The sequence below is a fragment of the Athene cunicularia genome (assembly GCF_003259725.1).
Source record: "Athene cunicularia isolate RWA chromosome 4 unlocalized genomic scaffold, athCun1 chr4_part2, whole genome shotgun sequence".
NCBI classification, from domain to species: domain Eukaryota; kingdom Metazoa; phylum Chordata; class Aves; order Strigiformes; family Strigidae; genus Athene; species Athene cunicularia.
The window spans coordinates 25709301-25729733 of NW_020799099.1; the positions used below are offsets into that span (position 1 = coordinate 25709301).

Here is a 20433-nt window from a genome sequence, read left to right on the forward strand (position 1 = left end):
ACTGGGTTTGCTCAGGAAAATAAATACACTGCATTTCCCTACATTCGTTTTAATTAGCAGCAAGCATTTTTATCTAGAATTTCATTTAGCTACCATGATGAGTTTGACTCACTAGTTACTTTTGAATTTCCTGTTAAACATTGATTTAGAGCAACATGGAATAATAAAACTCATTCACTGGGGTTTTCAGTTCCAAAATAGAACAAAGTCATTAACAGAATTGATCAATTCCGGTAGGTTTGCAGTGCCAAGCTTTCTTTGAAAGAAGCATGTTCATTACCCTGTTTCATGGGAAGAAAAGAAATTGAATGAGCAGGAAAGAATTAATATACTTACAGGACATGAAATTTGACTCATCTGGCAGCTGAAGCCATATTCAAACTTTTGTATGGAATTTTTCTATTCATACCCTATATTGCTGCTTTATTGAGAGCAGATCTCTAGTTGTCAATGCAGGAAGCTTGCTTGTCAAGGGGATTTACTTGGAAATAGTTAAGTCATGTTAAGATTCGTGGTGTCTTTTCCTGGTGAAAAAAAAAAATGCTGTTGGATGCAGCAGGAAAGTTCTTCTGATTGCACAAGCCACACCCTTATTTATCACATGATAGTCTCCCAACAGCAATACATCATGTCAGCATGATACCCTGTGGCTATAAACTCACGTCTCATTCTACAGCTCACCACTGGCCTGTCAGAAAGAAGCAAACTCAATGTTGTAAATTAATGCTTGCATTCAATCAACTGTAAAATCGGCCTTTTTAAGTTATTCACAATGCAAACTTTGGCTTCACTCTTCATGCTTTACTCTTAAGCCTCGTTTAGAACTGTACTTGCAACTGCTTCCTCCATAAAAATCCCACTGCAGCAGCAAAACCCTCCAGACTCCTCACTCTGCATTCCTCTGCAATTCTTCACGTGCCAAAGAATTTTCTAAAGTATTGAGTTATACTTCAGAGCATGAGGCTACCAGAACATGCAGATACACACAATAGCAGCACTTCTCAGAAATGCATTTATAGGTTGCTGTCAAAAGAATCTGCATCAGGATGCCTGTGTTTTCATTTTCACCATTGACTGTACCCACACCAGAACTCTATTCTCTTCCATTCTTCCCTTTTAGACCCATGCAGAATTCATCTAATCCACAAGTATCTCCTCTCCTTCAGCCTGCCAGGTAAATGTAGCATGTTTTGAACTATTTCCTTTCAGCTGTCATAGCTCTGGTTTCTTCTAGTCTTATTTTTTCTACTGTCCTTTTCACCTCCCTGAGAGATTTCTGTTAATTACAGCTCGCTCTTATATGGTCTCTAGGAAGTCTCTCTCTTCTCTAGGTGTAGCCCTTGGTATTCATAATTCATATTGATGATGCACTGACTCTCCCTTGCTCCGGGAGGACTAAAGCCTTGAGCCCTCCTCAGCTGGGGAAAAAAAAAAAAAAAAAAAAAAAAGACATTTGCAGCATCCAAAAGCCTACAAGCTGTTACTGCAGCAGGAAGAGTAAAGGTGACATGTTTTGCAAGAACACACGGTCTCCCTAAAAATAACATAGAAATGTTGCAAAGAATGTTGGCAGAAACAAGTTTTTCACACACATACTACCTGCACTTCTCAAACACAACGTAAGGTGTGGGGATTTTTTGAGGAAAGAAAAAAAACCCAACAAAACAGCACAATACAGTTTCCCCAAGTCTATGCAAACTGTAGTTTTCTTGTCAGTTATTTCAGTCTTCCTTACCTGGAGACAAGCATTTAGATCAATTATTGTTTTTATTGCTGAGGTCTAATTTGCAGGCAAGTGCCCAAATACACATTTGGGCTTATGTACTTTCTATTCAAAACAAAAACCCTAAAGAAAGGTTAGCAAACGCCCCTGGTGATTAACTTCAGGTGTTAACCTGAAGTTAACATGTTACCGACTTAAAGGTTCACAACTGAACATTACAAAGCCACAGCAATGGGAAAACATTAACATGTAAGGGTTGATCCTGTAAAGCCCTCAGATCAAAACCTTTAAAAATTTTTTCAAAAGAACATTTTGAAAAAACCGACTTCATATCTAAAACTTCAGAGTTTCTATCTAGAGCAAAATTAATAGTTTTTTATACATCTTTAAAAATTTCTAACTGCTGCTTTACAGCAATTGGTAGAATACACATTAAAGAGAAAATTCTCTTGTTAGATTTGGTCATTTTGTGAAAAACCTCTAAATTATTTTCCAACACCAAAATCTGTGAATGTTTATGCTGATAGTTTTCAAGTTACTGTCACATCCTAGGTGAAGTTACAATACTAAATGACTACTGATAGACTTTAAGATAAGGAAGCAGAGGAAAAACGCATGTGAAAAAGCATTCACAGAAGCAATGGCATATTGCTAGCCCTGCAATGTTTGCTTACAGAAGCTTACTGAAAAATCAAACCAAGAAATAGATTCCCATCTGTGCAAAGTTGCTGGAAGAATCATCTTTAGACAGGGGTGGCCATTCCTGTTTCATTCAACTTTTTTCCAATTTTCAGCCAACTTCTGACCTACTAAGCACAGAACTAAGTTTGTAAGACTTCAAGATGTAAAATCCAGAAAACTGATTCTTAGCTGCTGCCATTAAAGAAGCATCAGATGGAGTCTCCCCAAGTGACAAGCTCTACCTAAGTGACCACCAGTGAAATCTGTGGTTCCCTGTCTGCCAAGTTTTTGAACTAGACAAAAAACAACTGGAAAGCTTCTCTCTCTTCATGCAGCCTTCAGCCTCATTTCAGCTGAAGATTTGTTTGCTTTCAGTGAAGCAATTCCCCAACTACATATTCTGCTTATGGAATAGCTTCCATAGAAACTAATATCTATGCTAGTTTCAAGTCCTTAACAAATCTAACATTCAATTTTATAGAACAAAATTGTAGGTTGACCTTCTTCAGCTGATCAGGCTTACTGGCATTCATTAATTTCCAAATCCTCACCATTTTCTAAGGTGTACTAATAAAAATTTAGAAGCCTCACCTGAACAATGCAGGATGTATCTTGTGCACAAAAAAAATGCACCTTTATGGATACTTGCATACCTGACCTGCCAGACTGATAGTTTTTCTAACTCACTTGAGGAAAAAAAAACAACAAAACACCCCACTGAGTGAAATCTTGATTTCAAAAAATAAATTACAAAACTCCCATTGATTTCATTGTGACCAAATTTTCTGTTATGTGCCCTGGACAGAAATATCCCTTTAATTTACGCCCAGTAAGACATACCAAAATTAGTTTAAGCTTTTTTCCACCCACACAGCCCCCATCCAGAACCTGTCCTAGACCTCATACTTAACTGCAGAGAGGTTTCCGTGTCTTTTTTTAAACACATTAAAGAAAATTTATGAACAATTCTGCATTTGTTTTGCTAATCCCTTGACACAGATAGGAAGCTCTTCATAAAATAGCCATCAATACTTTCTCTCCATTACAGGTGGTCTGCAATATTTGTTACTGCACTATGGCAAATAGTCATAAATTTTAATCCTAAATTACTTTAACTTTCAATACATATTTAGTTATTTTTTCTTCTTACTACAAAACCCAAAATTGAAAACAAGACATGAAATCATATTGTATTGAAGGTTTTATTGATGGCGAAATTGCTGTCACTTAAATCAGGCATAGCGCTTTAATTCTTATCTAACAGGACTAAAAAGGAAGTGGCTATTAAAGATTTACTTCTGTAAGCCTTTAAGTTGCCAAAGACATACTGTTCTGCACAACTTTCATGCTGCCAGCAAATGACAGCGTTCTAGCTGCATAGCTTACATTGAATGCTTTAGTACACAGCAAAGAGTGATCTTAAATTTTATCACTTTTACCCGTTACACTTTTTTGAATTATGTTACAAACAAAAAACATTTTATTACTTCTCTGCAATTATGTACAGTATAAAACAAAACCCAAGGTCTGCGGCAGAAACATGTATGATTTGATCATATACAGAAGACAACATCAAATTTTATGAAATAAATGACAAGAATTACTTTCTGAGAGAAGACTTCCATTAAAGATTACTTTAACTGACATTGCAGTGACACTTTCCAGAAGCATGGAAAACACATCCAATGCACAAGATCCCCCTCTTTTGCTTCACCTTCTGACTTACATGGACAAATCTAACGTCACTGTGTATCCTACACAGTCAGATACATGTGTATAACAACTCAGTATCTAGGCTTACTTTGAAATAAAGAAGCGCTTAAATGAAATCTGATAATCTTGATGTGTCAAATACTTATGGAAGTGCATGTAATGATATTCACGTTACTGTCAAGTGAAGATAAAACTAGTAGGAAGGAAATAAACATGCAAATTAAATGTTAAATAACACTTTAAAAAAAAAATAAAAAAAAAATCACACTGAGAACTTGGACAGCATATAATAGAGCCAAAAAGGAAAAGTATTATTCCAAATAATGTGCATAGCCTTTAATTTACAAACCTAATCTTTACTCAGGGCACAAAAAGAATGCTCTGGCAACTACTGCCCCATGCCAACAGATTCTTGCAGAAGTCCAGGGAAGAAACACAGCTTCCGCAGGAGACTTTCTGATCTCTCTTCAAAGTGATAAACAGTGGAATAAATGAAGTTTTTTAAAGAAAAGTGCTGGTACAGGGAAGATGTGTTAGAACTGCGAGTCAAAGCCTCTAACCTTCCCTTCCTGATTCCAAATTATGAAAAGAAATATCAAAGAAAACCCCAAACCAAACAATCCACAACAATCCCATTCCTTCTTAAGCAGGTTATTCCTCTGCACTCTGGCTTCCTACAGAAGATTTTACTCTGAGCAAGAAAATTCTGTGTAACAGCAATACTTCATTGAGTTCTGGAATGAAGCACTGGCAGCAATATGAAATATGCATAAAGCCACAACCTGTACCTTCCCCTATTATGTTAGCTAAAATGAAAACATCTGTAATAAAGATCTAGAAAAATTCAAATTATCATCCAAATAAAAGATGTTTGATACAACTTGTAAATACCAAATACTCCCCTCCCTTTTTTGTGAAGATGCTTCAGACAATAGGTGTCAATGAAAATTCAGTTATTTATGCAGCATGGACTCCCTTAAAACAACACTGTCAAACATTCAAATTATAAATACAAGACCTCCTGTGCATCACAAAAGACAAGACAAAAATTCTAATACAAACAACACTTAGTTTTACTAGCTTTTCGTAAGTTACATTGCAAATAACTGCCATTTTTCTAACATGAATCCCAGATTTGAAATAAGTCAGACTGGCAGAGTAGAGAAATAATTCTTGTGAGCTGCTTACTATCACTGCTATGGCCACAAAACAAATTCTCTTTCAGAAATTTTTAAAAATTTGTTTTAAATTCTTTCATAAGATCATGGGGAGACAGCAGCATCAAAAATTAAGGCTGAAATGACTTGAGAGCTTTTCTTCTTACAGCTTTTTTAAAGTTCACTGAGCTCTAATGTCATATATGCTTTGGATGAATGGAAAAAACAACCCAAGTGATTTACAAAGGAAGTCAACTGGTCCTAATCCTGTAGTAAGTGTGAACAATATGATTTGATAGTGGTCCTTGCTGCAGAAGGTCCACCACTCTGAAATGCTATGAGGGAAGATGTCTAGTTGCATGTGAAAGCTCTCCTAGGGAAAGAAACACACTGAAGATCCATTTCATTCAATAACACAGCACTGGCAATGCTCAGTAACTGTGTTTATAAAGCAAACTACATTATTATTGTATCATCCTGCTTCTTTCTTGATTACTCTATTACTCTACAATTTAGTATACATACTGTTCCATTACAGTATATACTTAGCATATGTACAGTACACAATACTGGTCTAAAATCTGAAAGTGTCACTCAAGAAATTTCCAGTAGATGGCTTCGATGCATAAATTTGCAATTAACTTTTGGAGTCAAGCAAGGGTCTTTCAGAAAACCTGGCTCAAAGTATTTTTAGACTTACACTCAACAGATTCATATAAAAAAGTAACCACCGGCACATCTATCCTTTTCAGGAACTATACATACTCCACAAAGAGAAAGTTAACAGCTGCAACTGGTTTGCTGGGATCACACCAAAGAAAGACAAAAGGAAAGAGAAATAAAATTTATTATAAAACATGTTGAAATAGCAATGACTTAGCTGACTTCCTGCTCTGCTGTTGTAGACAGAACAAAATGTCACTGAATGCTCTCAGGGAAGTCAAAACAAAATTACAGCATAAGTATGTTGCTGCACTAAAACCGCTTTCTCTTGATAATTTCTGGTTTCCAGCTGACAGGGTGAGTTTCTTCAGTCTGAAGGGAAAAAAGAAAAATCTCATAAAGATTATTTTTAACTTGAAATTCACCTGTAATTAGTGTTCAGTTTAAAATATTAGTCACATAGCACATATACTCCCTTTCATATGTAACATTATAATTACCTAATCTACTATGCAATTAATTTATCCAAAGTAAATTTTATATCATCCCACTGTCTGAAGTACATGACAAGACTTGTTCTGTTCTGGAGCTTTTTTTGCAACAAGGACAAAAATCAGGTTGCCAATAGCATTTCAGAAACAGCACTGGAGTGATCAAAGCATAGGAACAGGAATTCCAGAGACAGTCCTTACAACAGTATCTACATCAGTATTGGCAAATGCCAGAGTCTACAATTTGCCCAGTTGCAAAATGGATAAAATTCCTTACTCCTACGTATCTAAGAGTTGCTCCAAGTCTCATTCAATGCAAAAATTCCAAGATTTAATAATAAGCCTTATATTCTTTATATTGAAGACACACTTTGATAAACTATAGAATAATCTGTTTTCTCCATTAGTAAGTGGATTCGAATCTGAGAATGTTTGAAAACAAGCTATTTGCTTTGAATTCTAAAAATTGTTACCGCAAATGACTAGATACAGAAGTACACTAAATCTTTAAATGTGATCTTTTTGCTAATTCCTATGTTTTAATCAATAGAGCTAACCACAGTCCCCTACTGGCTTCAAAACACAATGTACATTGTTGTATTAAGATTTCCCCAAGTTTTATGACAAAGGACTTTTGCAGAAGAATTGACAGACCTGACACTTATTTGTACTATACCATATTAATAAGGGTTTAGGAGTGCAGAAAGTAGCTACTGGCCTCTTAACATTATTAAATACACGTTGCCTTCAAACATCAATAAAATAGATTACACAAGTTGATATGTGTAACATTTGTTTGAAAATTTTTGATTTCCTGAAAATACATTAAAAAGACACTTTGACATACCGCAGTATCGTCTTCTTTGTATACTTTTATGGTTTTATCAGCTTCAGCAGTTAGCAATCTGCTTTCTGACTGGTCAAAAACACAAGCAAATATTCCCGATTCGCTATCCAAAGAGCCTGGCTGTACAGCTGCATGTACTCTCTGGAAATTGTATCCAGTTCTCCAGTCCCAAAGATGCATTGTACCATTATCAGCTGCAACAAGCAAACAAACATAGAAATTAATAGGTTAAAATACTAACTACCTGTTTCCTAAAAACAGTATCATGAACAACTAATACCTCAGGAATACATCAGCTATAACATACACATAGAATAGCTCAGTACACCCTACAAGGTTACCAATTTTCTACTGGGTTCCTTCTTACGTAAGAAAGGCTGATCTTGTTTAAGAAGGCTGATGGAAGCTTCCTCAGCATCTCATCCAGTTTGCATCAGATAACCCTGAGAGATGATACACTACATCACAAGGCAACTGCAGCAAGCTGCTTTGGAAGCACAGTAAGGACTGGCATTCTAAATATCAAGCTCCCTGTTCAGTGGCTCCACTCAAGTTGAACAAAGAGGCGGCATCCTGTCAAACAGATTCTAGACATTAAGGAGTCTCTAATGGGAAACAGGCTTGATGTTTGCAGAGGTTCTATTTCAATGCAGTTTAAATCACTGCCAGTATTACTGCTACTGGCATCAGCTACAGCATATTCACAGCAATCTGAACTCTGTATTCAGAAGTTTGCTTTCAAAGCAATTTTTCAGTTACAAACAACCATCCCCTCCCAAAGCATTATCTAGCCAAAATAGATCTATAAAAAATTTCTCCACATCTGCCAGCTACACACGAAATCCAGAAGTTTCAAGAAGGGTGTTTCTACAGTAAAATACTCTAAGGTAATCTCAATTTATTTTAATTCAGCATCAGCTCCTTTAAAGTAGCTGTAGATAGCATGAGGATATAAAAGGGGGGAAATCGATATTCAAATTTTAATTTTTTTAAAAAATCACAAATTATATTACTAAAATGATACAGGTTTTAATGTAAAGAAGGAAGGAGTTTTTCTAAAGCCTCAACTAGTAATAGCACAAAAAAAGTCCTGCAAAGACCTTCTAGGAGTTCCTTCAAAATAATAAAGAATAAATTATGAGCCCAGTCCAGTATCTTGCCAAGTTCTTGCTCTCACTATGAATGTGCCAGCTGTCAAATAGAGCTTTATACAAATCTAAAAATCAAGGGCCCCCTTTATAGAGTCCTGAAAACATAACCAGGGTAAGCTGACAATATAATTCACTACCTTCCAACACATTTCCATCTTACTCCACATCCCTAGCCTACAGAAGATACTGTATCAAACACAATAAAATGGGATCAAATGCATTTCAGTGTTCCAAAGTGTGTAATTGTTACCTTTTTTTGTTATGCTCTGGTTACAAACACAGTAATGTTTTTCATAAGTATCTGCTTCTGCAAACTCATGGAACCTGTCTTAAACTGTTCTCTCACATGTAGTGCTGTGAATTAAGTCCCATCCCTGTTTATAACTACCCAAAAGGTTAAAACAAGCAAAACCAAGAGATGAAAACTCAGGCTCTGCAAGTTACATGGAGCAATACAGTCTAGCCTCTTAACTCACCTTCCTCTGATTGCTAGAGCTCTCTCAAGACAATCTCATGATTAAGCAACTCGTCTAGGACCTCAGAGATTTGGGTTTAACCTCCTGCTTTCACTGTTTTCCCATGCAGTATTGGACTGTTTCTCTAGAGCCCAGCTCTCAAGCTGTAAAATTAGCACTTCCTTTCTCCACACTGTTTACTCACTTCCTGTTTATAGCAGCATCTACATTAAAAACACACCATCTCCCTACTATGTAGACACATTGCCTTTATGAAAATATATTAATCCAGTTTGATTTCTAGAAGCTTACTTTCAAAAAAAAGCTTGTCACTAAGAAGGTCTATATATGTACTCTGCCTTGTACAAACATGTATCTCAAAAATCACAGATTAAGGTTTTAGTAACACATACTTCCAACAAAATATTTTTATTACAGTGCTTGGGTAACTAATACATAGAAAAATACTACCTGCAGTAGGATATAAATGTTCTTACATAAAATTATTCACGTTCAGTACAGTAAGCATTCAGGATTTTCCTCCTACCCCCACAAGACAGATACATGAATAGAAACTAAGTTTCAAGACTTTGGGGGCTCACAGACCACTGACAATAATTTATCAGATTATTATTAGATTCTTGAAGCTTTTGAATTTAAGAATTAAATTGATGTGTCACAATAGATACAAAATTCTCCCACAGGCACTGGAGCCAAGTGGCTAATTTTTTAGTTTCAGAACACCCGAACTTATAATATTGTTGAGTAAACATCGTTTTGATTCACAGAGCCAAATAAAATTTGGAGATTAACTATCAGTCTTTTAAACAACACAAAGATAACATAAGAAAATGCGTGTAAGAAAACTTTGAGACAATAGAATCAATGCAGTTGTGCTTCATAAAAAAAACAGGGAAGAGTTAACATTTAAACGGTACAGCAAGTTTTACCAAGAACTTTCTATATCCTCTATCCATTCTCACTGCATCACCATGTTACTAAGAGAGCAGCCAATAACAACCAGATGTCTCCCAGGCAGCTTCCAGTTTCCACACCACTCCTCAGGGGACACTAATGATCAGGAGATCATAGAGGATGGACTCTGGAGCCTTGAAGCAGCAGCCAGCTGGGAAAAGGAAACCTCTTCCCTGAAGAACATTAAAAGTCCCTTCAAATTTTTTTTTGTGCATGCAGCCCAGTAACATTCAAGATAAAAGTGGCCCTACTCACTATAAAATGAAGTTGTATGCTGTAGTAGGCCCAAATAAAGGAGAGCCCAGCAAGAATCTCTGCCTAAGGACCTCCAGCCATATATACATGGGGGAGCAGAAAGAGGAAATATAAACATATATTTCTCATTTTTACCTCCTGAGACCAGAACACCATCAGAATTTACAGCCAGTGTGTTGATAATAGCATTGTGACCAGAGAGGTTCTGAATAAAGTTTCCATCTGGGAATTTCCACTGCTTGATATTATCTGGAGAACCAGATGCAAATGTGTAACTGGAAGAAAGTAAGCACAGTATATTAAAGTTCAAAAGAGCTGTAGGGATAGTAAATGTGCTTCATTGGAACTACTGTTAAATGTTAGTTGCAAAGTCACTTAATACTAAAATTACTTTTCTGTCATTTTTACTTCACATAAAATGAAGCAATTTTACGAAGTCATGAATTACCCATTTCTACTGTTTCATTTCTATTGCACAGACTACCTAAACTTCATAAAACATATGCCATATAGGATGTTAATATGCAAACAAATATTAAAAATGCACATAAATTTCTTGTCAGTTGTTATTCTGGCAAATTTTCAGGTATAAGGGCATCATCAGAAAGGGTATCAGAAAAAAACCAAACCAACCAGCAAAACCCAAACAAAAAAACCCTGTATTGGCTAGTCTTCCAAAACTACAGAATATTAGGCTGACAGCAGCTACTGCTTGATAAAAACACTTCATTTTCAAGAACTATGACTGATGCACCTGAAACCAGATTTTTTTTTTTTTTTTTTGTGAAATACAAGTAAAACTAGGGGTTTTCTTTGCTTTAGGTAACAGGCATATCATAAGATTTTTACAATTTTTCAGGCACACAGATTGGATCAGAATTTATTCATATCAGATTCTGAATTTTCTGCACTGACAATTTAATTTTAAAATATTGAAGGTGCAGAAGTACTATAGTTCTATGTGATTTCCTTTTCTCCGTTGTTTTAATGGGGATTTATCTAAACAGGCAACTGTTGATGCATCAAAATAAAGCATCTAAATTCTGAGCACTTCCAACATCACTTGCTTTAAAGATTAAATACTCACAAGAAGTTCTTTTTAAGGCCCATTAGATTGAAATGTCTTGTGCAGTGAACCACATATTCAAAAGAATCCTTTTTTATTAATCAGTTTCCTTTAGCATTATTCACATGTGCCATTTTACAAAACTACCTCACTTGCTGCTAACAATCATTCAGTTATCTATATATTATTATCCTTACAAGCCCAGTGTCACTGATTTCTCAAGGACTGCAAAGGCACGTATGTAAGAAATCCTGTGGGATAAAAAGTTTTCAGGATTGCTCATGTACACCAATGCCAATACCTGGGGAGCACAATCAATGTTGTAAAAGGTATTTGAGAACCAGTATGTACATTTTTACAGCATTCTAAGTTTTTCACATTATTATGCCCTACCACTCAAAATCATCACTCACACTGGCTTTCTGTCAACACCCAATGTTATGAATTGTGAAAGTGTAAAAAAATGAGGAAAACTTACTGTCTTGGATGTAGCACTACTGCTCTTACAGATTTCTTGTGATTTGTTAAAGTAACACGAGTTTTTCCTGCCACTAAATCCCAGAGCCGTATGGTAGTATCATGACTGCCTACAATGAAAAGAAAATGAAAAACAGTAAAAACCATCATATTGATTCTATCATTTGATACGGCAGCTACATTTTCTTATGTGAAAAAGACAAAAATATTATGTTTGTTATGAAAATATGATACTAATACCACCTCAGACAAGAAAGATGCTGGATTGTAATGGTCTTTTTACAGTTTGAAATTCAAGAAGAACTAAGTAGTTACACAGCAAACTTAGATTTTGACATAATGGGAAAGAAGATGAACTATGTTTAAGCACGGTACTGGTCACTTCTTAATTCAATTGGGGACAACTGTGAATTATCATAGAAAATGCAAGTCTCAATACTTATTACAACAAAAAACGTGAACACCAGAAACAAAGGAACTGCAGAAAAACGTTCAAAGAATGCATAGCTATATTTGCTTAAACATACCATTAATAGTATGAAATAGCCATTGCATAGCCCATTTTCAACAGAAAAACAGTAAGAGAAACTGAGTTTCTCTTACTACTTTTGTAAATAAACAAAGACAACATTATGACCCTCACATAATTACAAATGTATTACTGATTAGGTTTTCCAATCATGTTACTTTGAAACCATGCCCACTATACCTGTAATAATTTGTGGTTCTGCAGCTTGGCACTTCACCGTTGCTACGGCATTTGTGTGTCCTGATAGTGTGTGCACACTGGCTTTCGTCCTTACATCCCAAATCTATGAATTCACAGTAAGTCAGTCATTTTCAGTGTATTTTATGAACTGTCATTGATTACACGAATTCCTTACCATAGTTCTATAAATTAAACTATTGTATTTGGTTGTATTTTTCATCCAACAATTCACTCAGCTGCCTCAGCTGACAAATTTCAAGGGGAGCTGGGAGCCTGCCACTGAATTTCTAGACATACAGATAACTTAGTCACCATAAAACCATACCATCTTCTAAATACTAAGTGATCATAGATATACTATGTAGCCTACACAGTAAATTAAGAAGTAAAACACTATCCTGAAGTGACACTGCTTTTGTGTATTTGGGCTCCAGTTTTATTGACAATGGAAGACAACACAATATAAATCTTGATATTTTCATGTCAATTTATGTTAACTTTTCGTAAGCATTCACTTTTACAAATGGAAGATGTTGAAGCACAATGACATATCAAGACGTTAAAACATGACAATGCTATACTTACTCGTGCTGTTGAATCTCTGCTACATGTTACCAGTACATCTATTGTTGGATGCAAGTCTAAACCATAGACAGCACTTAGATGACCGTGGTAATGTCTGATAACCTAGATGAATTAAAAAACCACACACAAACTAGATATCTGAAAGAATATTCTAAATGCTTTCATTTTTGTATTTGCCATCACCAATTAATTCCAATTAAACTACAGCTTACCTTATTGTATTCAAGATCCCAGCATTTCACTTGTTTGTCTTCTCCACAAGAAAAGAGGTATGGACTTCTTGCACTTACTATCACCCCTCGTACAGTACTGATGTGTCCCGTCAAAGACAATTTCAATTTGCCACTAGCAAGGTCCCAAATCTGTATCAAAATAGGTATTCTGAGGTAGACAGGTAAAAGCTACACAGTGATAGTCTGGGTAAACAGCCCAGATGTAACTGATCCTGCTTCACTTGAAGTTAAAATAACAAACATTTGCTCTCCAGCTACTACTATGTAATAAATGAAATCTCAAGAAGTAGTAATACTCCACAAATCCTTTATGACTAGGTAATAAAATGTTCTGCAGTTCATTTCTCTGCAAGCAGTAAGCGAGAAACTGTTTCCAAGGGCTGAAGACATTTTTAAATAATCAGAGAACAAAAAAAGCCATTCCCTGCAAACTTTATCAGCGACTTCTTCCAACCTCTTACCTTTATGGTTCTGTCAGCAGAGCCAGTAACAAACCACTGATTTCCTGGTTCTACTGCAATGCATCTCACCCAGCCCAGGTGACCACTGATGACCTTTAGGAAAAACAAAATTTTTTCTAAATCAGAAATAATACACATGCACCAGTCAATATAATTTCAATTCTCCAACACTGGAATTTGTTAGCATTCACCAAGAAATGCATGGTCCCCAAAAAGCCAAATGTGAAATTAGATCTGAAGAGAGTTTGATTTCTACTTTCATTAAATGACAAGACTGCCAGAAATTTGCATGTCATACACTAGACTTGGAGAACCTACAATAAGACCCTAGTTCCTATAGGCAACTTTTTCAAATCCTTTGAGAGGCTCTAACACTGTGGCTCAACACTTGAGGCTTTGCAGAGAAAGATGGTATTTAAGCACCAGTTCCTTATGATACTCTATAGAGCTTATATAACTGTTCTTTATTTTTGTGTAAAATCTTGGCTGTTAAATCACACAGCCATATAATAACCTCTTAAAGCACACCACCACCTCCTTTTCCCCAAATAAGGGGCAATATGAATATGTTGAAAAACTTTCTGGTAACAAAATACTGCAGACAGATCTCAGAAGAAAAGCTCTACTTATACATGGCTTGCTTACAGCAGCCTTTTCTCCAAAGTCAGACAGCTAAAATCAAAACACATATTTCGTTTCACTGGATGTCCTGTTTCACATACTGTCATACAGCAAATTTCAAAAGGTTTAAAGCACAACAAAAGTTCTTCGGCAGAAATACTTTGGAAAGCTTAAGTGGATTCTTCTGACCAGATGAGACCAGATGAGACCCCAGCCACATAGATCTGAGATAGCTGTCCAGATTTCTTCAGAGTCTATGAATACAAATGGGCATTTCCAGAGGAGAAATCTAAGTAGTAATTAATGTGATCTATTTTAAGCCCCCATCTTTCACAAATTACTTCACACCAAGCTTAGGAAGACCAGTTAAAATGCAGATATTAAGCAACAGATAAGATGAAACCCACATGTGGTGTTCCAGCTGTGCTTCTGTTTTTTGAGTTGCTTGAACAAGCTTTTGTCCTGTTGAGCACAGATTTTGACAGCAAACCTCCACTGAAATTGTTTACAGGTAGAATTAGTACAGTGACTTGAATTGTATTTACAGTCTCTCTCTGAAAAGAAAGTGCCTCTAACAAGTAAGCATTTGTCATTTGTTTACCTTAAAACGCTCACGGGTTTATTTTGGTGCCATTTTTTCAAATGGCATTTGCCTTAATTTTAGAGAGAACATGTTGCAATACTGCTCTATTTAGAAAACCTATATATTCCTTTGAGCACAGGTGTTCTTCAAAATATTACTTTTTGAGATTAGACTTAAGATTTATGACTAATACAGCATTCAGGACTCTTCTGAGGATCTAAATGCCTACATATGATACTATATTTAGATGAACTATGCTAAACAAGACAATTCTGAATCAAGAGCATGAGATTTTTAAGTATCAACAAAGCCTAACATTCTTAAAGCAAGAATCACCCTTTCTCAGACAAAATATGAAACTGCTTAAATTTCATAGTAAGAATCAGCCCCTTAGAAGGAAAAAAAAAAGTAGACGTTCAAACAGATGCACCTGAAAAGTAAAAAAGGTCTGAACCAATATATATGCTTAGAGATTTTCTCTTCGACTCCCACTACCCTGCCATACTCATCACCAAAATGTTTAAAGATGATATGACATTTTGGGGGAATGGCTATTAAAGAAAATTAAAAGGCAAATTAGACTAAGACAAAAACAAGACTAGAAGTCAAGCAATCTAAATTGTAGAGGTAGTTTGAGATTAAAGTATGCAGCTTATTTCCCCTGTTTTCATAGCAAATAAAAGAAGACTGGCTGACTCAGACATGGACTGCCTTTAGTTATTTTTGAGACAATTTCATTATGTTAATATTGACAGAGTATTTCTTTAACATGTTACTAGTTTCAAATTTTGCCCCTTGTTTTTGAGTACCAAAGAATCTGACTTGAAAAAACAAAGTCTTTAATGGATTTATCACAATACAGCTACAGCTGCATAAACAAAAGGGTAAAATTAATAATATTCACAAAATAATTTACTAAATAGAATGAAAAATGTTGTAAAACAACCTCTTTGTTATTTAAGGAGTGTGCATATGCAACTTAGTTTTGATCACTTTTCATTTTATTTAATTTTTGTGAATGAGAAGAACAATTATGCTTTGAAGTCTTTACAGAACATAAAATATTCATTAACTTTTATATGCATGTCCATGTCATACACTTGTAACTTACTCTGTATAGTTTCCAAGGTGGATGCCACTGAGGTTTGGGCATGGTCGGAGCCTTCTTCGCCATTAATGCAGAATTTTTGTTTCCGCCAGCTTCCACCATGGCCTGTAAGTTAAAAGGAAGGTTATTCTTATGCTTTATAACTTACATCTTTGCCCAAAACCTAAAACCTTCTCGCTCTGACATCTCAACACTGATTAAATTTAGTCAGTTGGGAGATCTCTACACAACACACAAATGAATCCAGAAGCAATCCGGTGAATGCTACATGATTTTCACATTAGATGTGCCACAAACTCACCACTGACATCCCAGGAGGCTGCGAACGCTCAGATATTCCAGCATGCCTGTAAATATCACCCACGCCAGCAGCTGTTCGATTTGCATCCAACCTAGGTTGAATGAAAATGGTTGATGAATTGGAATCAACTTCTTTTACTAAGTAAGCAATAAGGACTGCATTCAATCAAGTGGAGTGCAGCTCCGAGAATGGAGACTCTACAACCTCCCTGGGCAACCTGTTCCAGTGCCTGACCACCTCAAGGTAAAACACACCCACAAACAAAGCCTCACTTTTTTCTCTTATATCTAAACAGAATTTCCCCTGGTCCATGACATGCAAGGCAAAAAAAAAAAGTAAGACAAAAATGATGCCTGGCCACTAAAAGTAGTTTCTTTAAACATTTTATAAATTAGAACATTCAAAATACTCAAAGTATCTGTTATCCCAACTGCTGTGTTTTGCCTTGAAATTCCCATAGATAACAAAAATGCTCATAAAGTAACACAACAGTACCTGGACTGAGAGGCAGGAAGCGCTACGGCTAAGGACTGCGCTGCAGATTCACTAGGCATCCTCTGGACCTTAGTATCTGCTGTCAGAGCCACACCTTAAAAAAAACCCAAAACACCATTCATTCAATTACATTATTTTTCACATGCAAGTCACATATTCTAAAATTTTTATTTTGGCCCCAAACCTTTCCATCTTGATTCTACTATATATGTAGGTACACAATTTCTAGAGCAGAAACAGTATGATGCTGACATCGGAAACAAAGTCTAACTAGGAGCAGCATCCATCTTTTTATCCAGATTCAACTACTATGGAAAACCAAACATCACAGAAAGAAACATGATCTTGAGAAGTATTTGCTAACTTAGGCCCTTTAGTGCAGTTTTTTATGCCATCCCTGTGTGGTGGTTGGCATTTGCAGTGGTGTCAGAACTACAAAAGGTTTAGTCCCACTGAAGTGAGATTTTCAGACTACAACTTATGATTTATAACTTCAGCCTAAGAACAGATCACTTTTTTTTACTTTTAAAACTCTTTACAAAGTGTAGTTTTGGTGCAGACTGGTACACCTATCCTGTTCCTCCATTTCTTTTCCTAACCAAAGTTCTGACAGTTGACAACAAAAAGAACATTTGGGTTAGATGTCCAGGTTAAAACAAGAAGCAACAAAAGAAACCTAATTGTTAACCCTGACACACCTGAATCTATTAGAAGAACACTGAACTTGAGAAAACCTCTGTAGGCAAGTCTTGACCCCACAGTTACAGGCAACTATGCATGTTTTTTTCAATGGCTGAACACGCACATCTGTTGACTTACAAATCAAGGCACAACAGATTTTCCACCATATCTGTCATAAACATAAGCACTAACAGTAAAAGATCAACAGTTAAAACAGAACTACCACAAGGACAGAGCAGGATGGATCGATAACAGTGACAATTAGCAATGGCCAATGTAAAAACAAAGAAACGTAACCCTTCCAAACGCAGACAAAATCAAGTGACACTAAAATTATTAGACCCTAATGTCTCTCAGAGCAAGGTGGTGATACCTATACCTTTCTGCTCTGGTGATGAAAAGCAGCATACATCCCTCTTGTCATTCAACTTCCTTCTAGCTGGAACCTCCCTCCCTGTTCACAGTAAAATGTAAGAGCAGCTCTGCCACAACAGTAGAGGCACCAGGGATCCGTGGGCCTCCAGGCTCTCCAAGAGAAAGGAGACCACAATATCAAAGCGGAGATTCCTAGAACATTTCTATGATGATGTTACCACAGGAAGTGAAATCTCATAGAAACGGATGACCATCTCACAGCAAGCTAACATCCACTGACGTTTAGTGAGAAGACACTCATCTGTACCTATACCCTCCTCCTACCTCCCATCCCAGAACATTTATCAGCCACAAAATTCTCTGCATCAATATTATGAAAGACATGAATGGCACGTCCCACTACTATCAGCTACGGATTCACAGCAAGAAGCAGCCTGCTCCTGCTAGGATGAAGGATGCCTAGTTCTTACAGGAAGGCAAAAACCCCAGGCAAACACTTACAGAATTTTACTTACCAGGCCCAGGTGGGTATGGATGTGTACCAGTTATCAAATACTCAAGTTCTTGTCCTAAAGAGCAATTAAATGTCATATTAATAATGACATTTTATACTGCACTGCAAATGATGCACTCAGGAAATACAGGAAAATGGAGGAAAAGCCAGCAATCACTTCTAGTGTACCACACTTAGACATTGCTTATTTTCATTCATTTAATTTGTTCTGGTTATCTCAGTTTTCTAGAACAATAGTAAAAAAACATTTTTAAAATGGTGAGGCTACCTGTTACCAAGAAGGACTCTCAAGGGAAAAATCTTTATACTGTCAAAGATGCCTTTTGAAGCAGATTTTATGCAAAAGAATTCAGGTACAGAAATAGCACGGGTATCTGAAATGTAAGCTAGTCAAAACAACGCATTGTCTGTAGTATCAGAAAAGAAAAAGGTTCTTCTTAAGAGAGTTTTCATTATCTCTCAACATCTTTCACTTTCAGAATACTTCCAAATAAATTACCTTGGGAAAAAAATCTCAACTGAAATAAGGCAGCATTTGGCACTCTTTAGAAGTTTCCATACAGAAACTACTTAATGCATACATGCTTTATATATAATCATACACAGACTGAAAAAACCCTGCAGATTTAAAGTAAGTTTTCTGGTTTAATAGATGCACAGCTAAAGAAAGTAAAAAAAAATTCTATGAAACAAAATTAAAAAAACCTAAATAACAATAGAACATGTCCTTGAACATCATGAATTTGTAAAACAGAGAAATATATTACTCATCTTTTTCTATCACCTAAATACAGCACACACTAATGACACCATAAAAATTACTTTTTACTAATGAATTACTATAAAAATTTCAGAGCACCCTATTAGTCCTCCGTTAAAACAAACTTCCTCCTTGTCTGAATCACCTTCTGTGGAACCTAGCAAGAAAAAAAAAAACTAAACTATCAAAAAAATGTATTTTGATTTCCATATTTATCTCCAGTGGATTAACACTGGATTGCATTCTTCAGATTTTGTATCAATGAGACTGTTACAAAACAAAGGACAAACATAACATTAAGAGCAAACTAACCTTGATTTCCAGAATACTGTTTGTGTCCATAAGGATCCCCCGTGTTTGGGCCTCCTTTCTCCCTCAAGTTTTCTTTAAGAGTAGGCATGTGTAACACCGAGCCATACTCTGTACGCAGCTTGACTGCCATCTTTACTTTGTGACTGTTGGAAGAGTAAAGCAATTAAACCCTGATTTTTGAACTACTAAGTTTTTAAATATTTTACCAAAGATTTTATATAACTTACTTTACAATTCTAAAATTTTTCTTCCCTCAAGACTACACAGTTAACTCTACAGAAACATCTGAACTTCTGACTTGGATGAAGCAATCACTAACATAGTTTAAAACTTCACTGACTACAGCACTTACCTTTCTTCATCTAATGGGATAGGCTTGGCATTATCGGCTACAAACATATCATGGGTTCTCTTCAAAGATCTGAACACAAGTGTGTGCACAGAATGCTTCTGAACTTCCTAAAATAAAGAAAAGAACATTTAAATACACTCAGACATAATTAAATGAAAAACTGTAAACTGAAACATAAATTGAACTGAGTAGCAACTTCAGATTTCAGTACTGTTAGATGACATAGAACTATTTAGTTCACAAAAAACACCACTTCTTGGAAACTAAAACATTGTTTGTCTGTTAATTGCTTTAAATCAGTGTTTACTCCTTTTCTTGGAAACTGCCAAGACTTTGAAAAGCAAGTCAAAAACTCGGATCAAACTTTCTGCACTGGCATCTACATGACAAATCCATGAGCATGCAAGCTTTTCCCCTCATTTGTTCCAGTTCTGGTTTTATATGTAAGCAATAAAGTAATCATTTCTGAAAACACTCCTGTAAATTTTATTTTACTACCACCATAAAAAGAACAAGGGCACTCATCAGTTTCTGTGCACAGTGCCACTTTACATAGGCTCAACACAGTCTACTGAGACAAAACTTGGAATCAAACCTGACAAAACTTGGTTTGCGTTTATAAATTTTGTTTGTTACTATGAGCAAAACATACTTTAAATCCCATTCAGGAACTAACAAGCAGAATTAAA

At 35.9% G+C, this 20433-nt stretch overlaps 1 protein-coding gene across 1 annotated transcript; it reads right to left on the minus strand.

The window, feature by feature from the left end:
- Positions 1 to 5632: 5632 nt before the first annotated feature.
- On the minus strand, positions 5633 to 19858 carry PLRG1 (pleiotropic regulator 1). The gene is made up of 14 exons (XM_026847989.1): positions 19745 to 19858; positions 19393 to 19535; positions 18322 to 18375; positions 16751 to 16844; positions 16256 to 16346; positions 15958 to 16059; positions 13643 to 13735; positions 13161 to 13310; positions 12949 to 13050; positions 12364 to 12466; positions 11656 to 11764; positions 10247 to 10386; positions 7276 to 7469; positions 5633 to 6309 (listed from the first exon to the last, which is right to left on the minus strand). The coding sequence occupies exons 1-14, from the start codon at positions 19789 to 19791 to the stop codon at positions 6250 to 6252; spliced, it is 1482 nt and encodes a 493-aa protein (XP_026703790.1). The 5' UTR covers positions 19792 to 19858; the 3' UTR covers positions 5633 to 6249.
- Positions 19859 to 20433: the final 575 nt, after the last annotated feature.

What these genes read in the sequence shown, in the direction of transcription:
- PLRG1 (XM_026847989.1), bottom strand. Translation starts at nt 19,791, where the DNA reads ATGTTTGTAGCCGATAATGCCAAGCCTATCCCATTAGATGAAGAAAG. An exon ending in CACCTTGGAAACTATACAGA is followed by an intron (nt 13,736 to 15,957) that starts GTAAGTTACAAG and finishes TTTTTCCTAAAG; the next exon opens with GTCATCAGTGGTCACCTGGG. An exon ending in CTGCTGACAGAACCATAAAG is followed by an intron (nt 13,311 to 13,642) that starts GTAAGAGGTTGG and finishes ATTTTGATACAG; the next exon opens with ATTTGGGACCTTGCTAGTGG.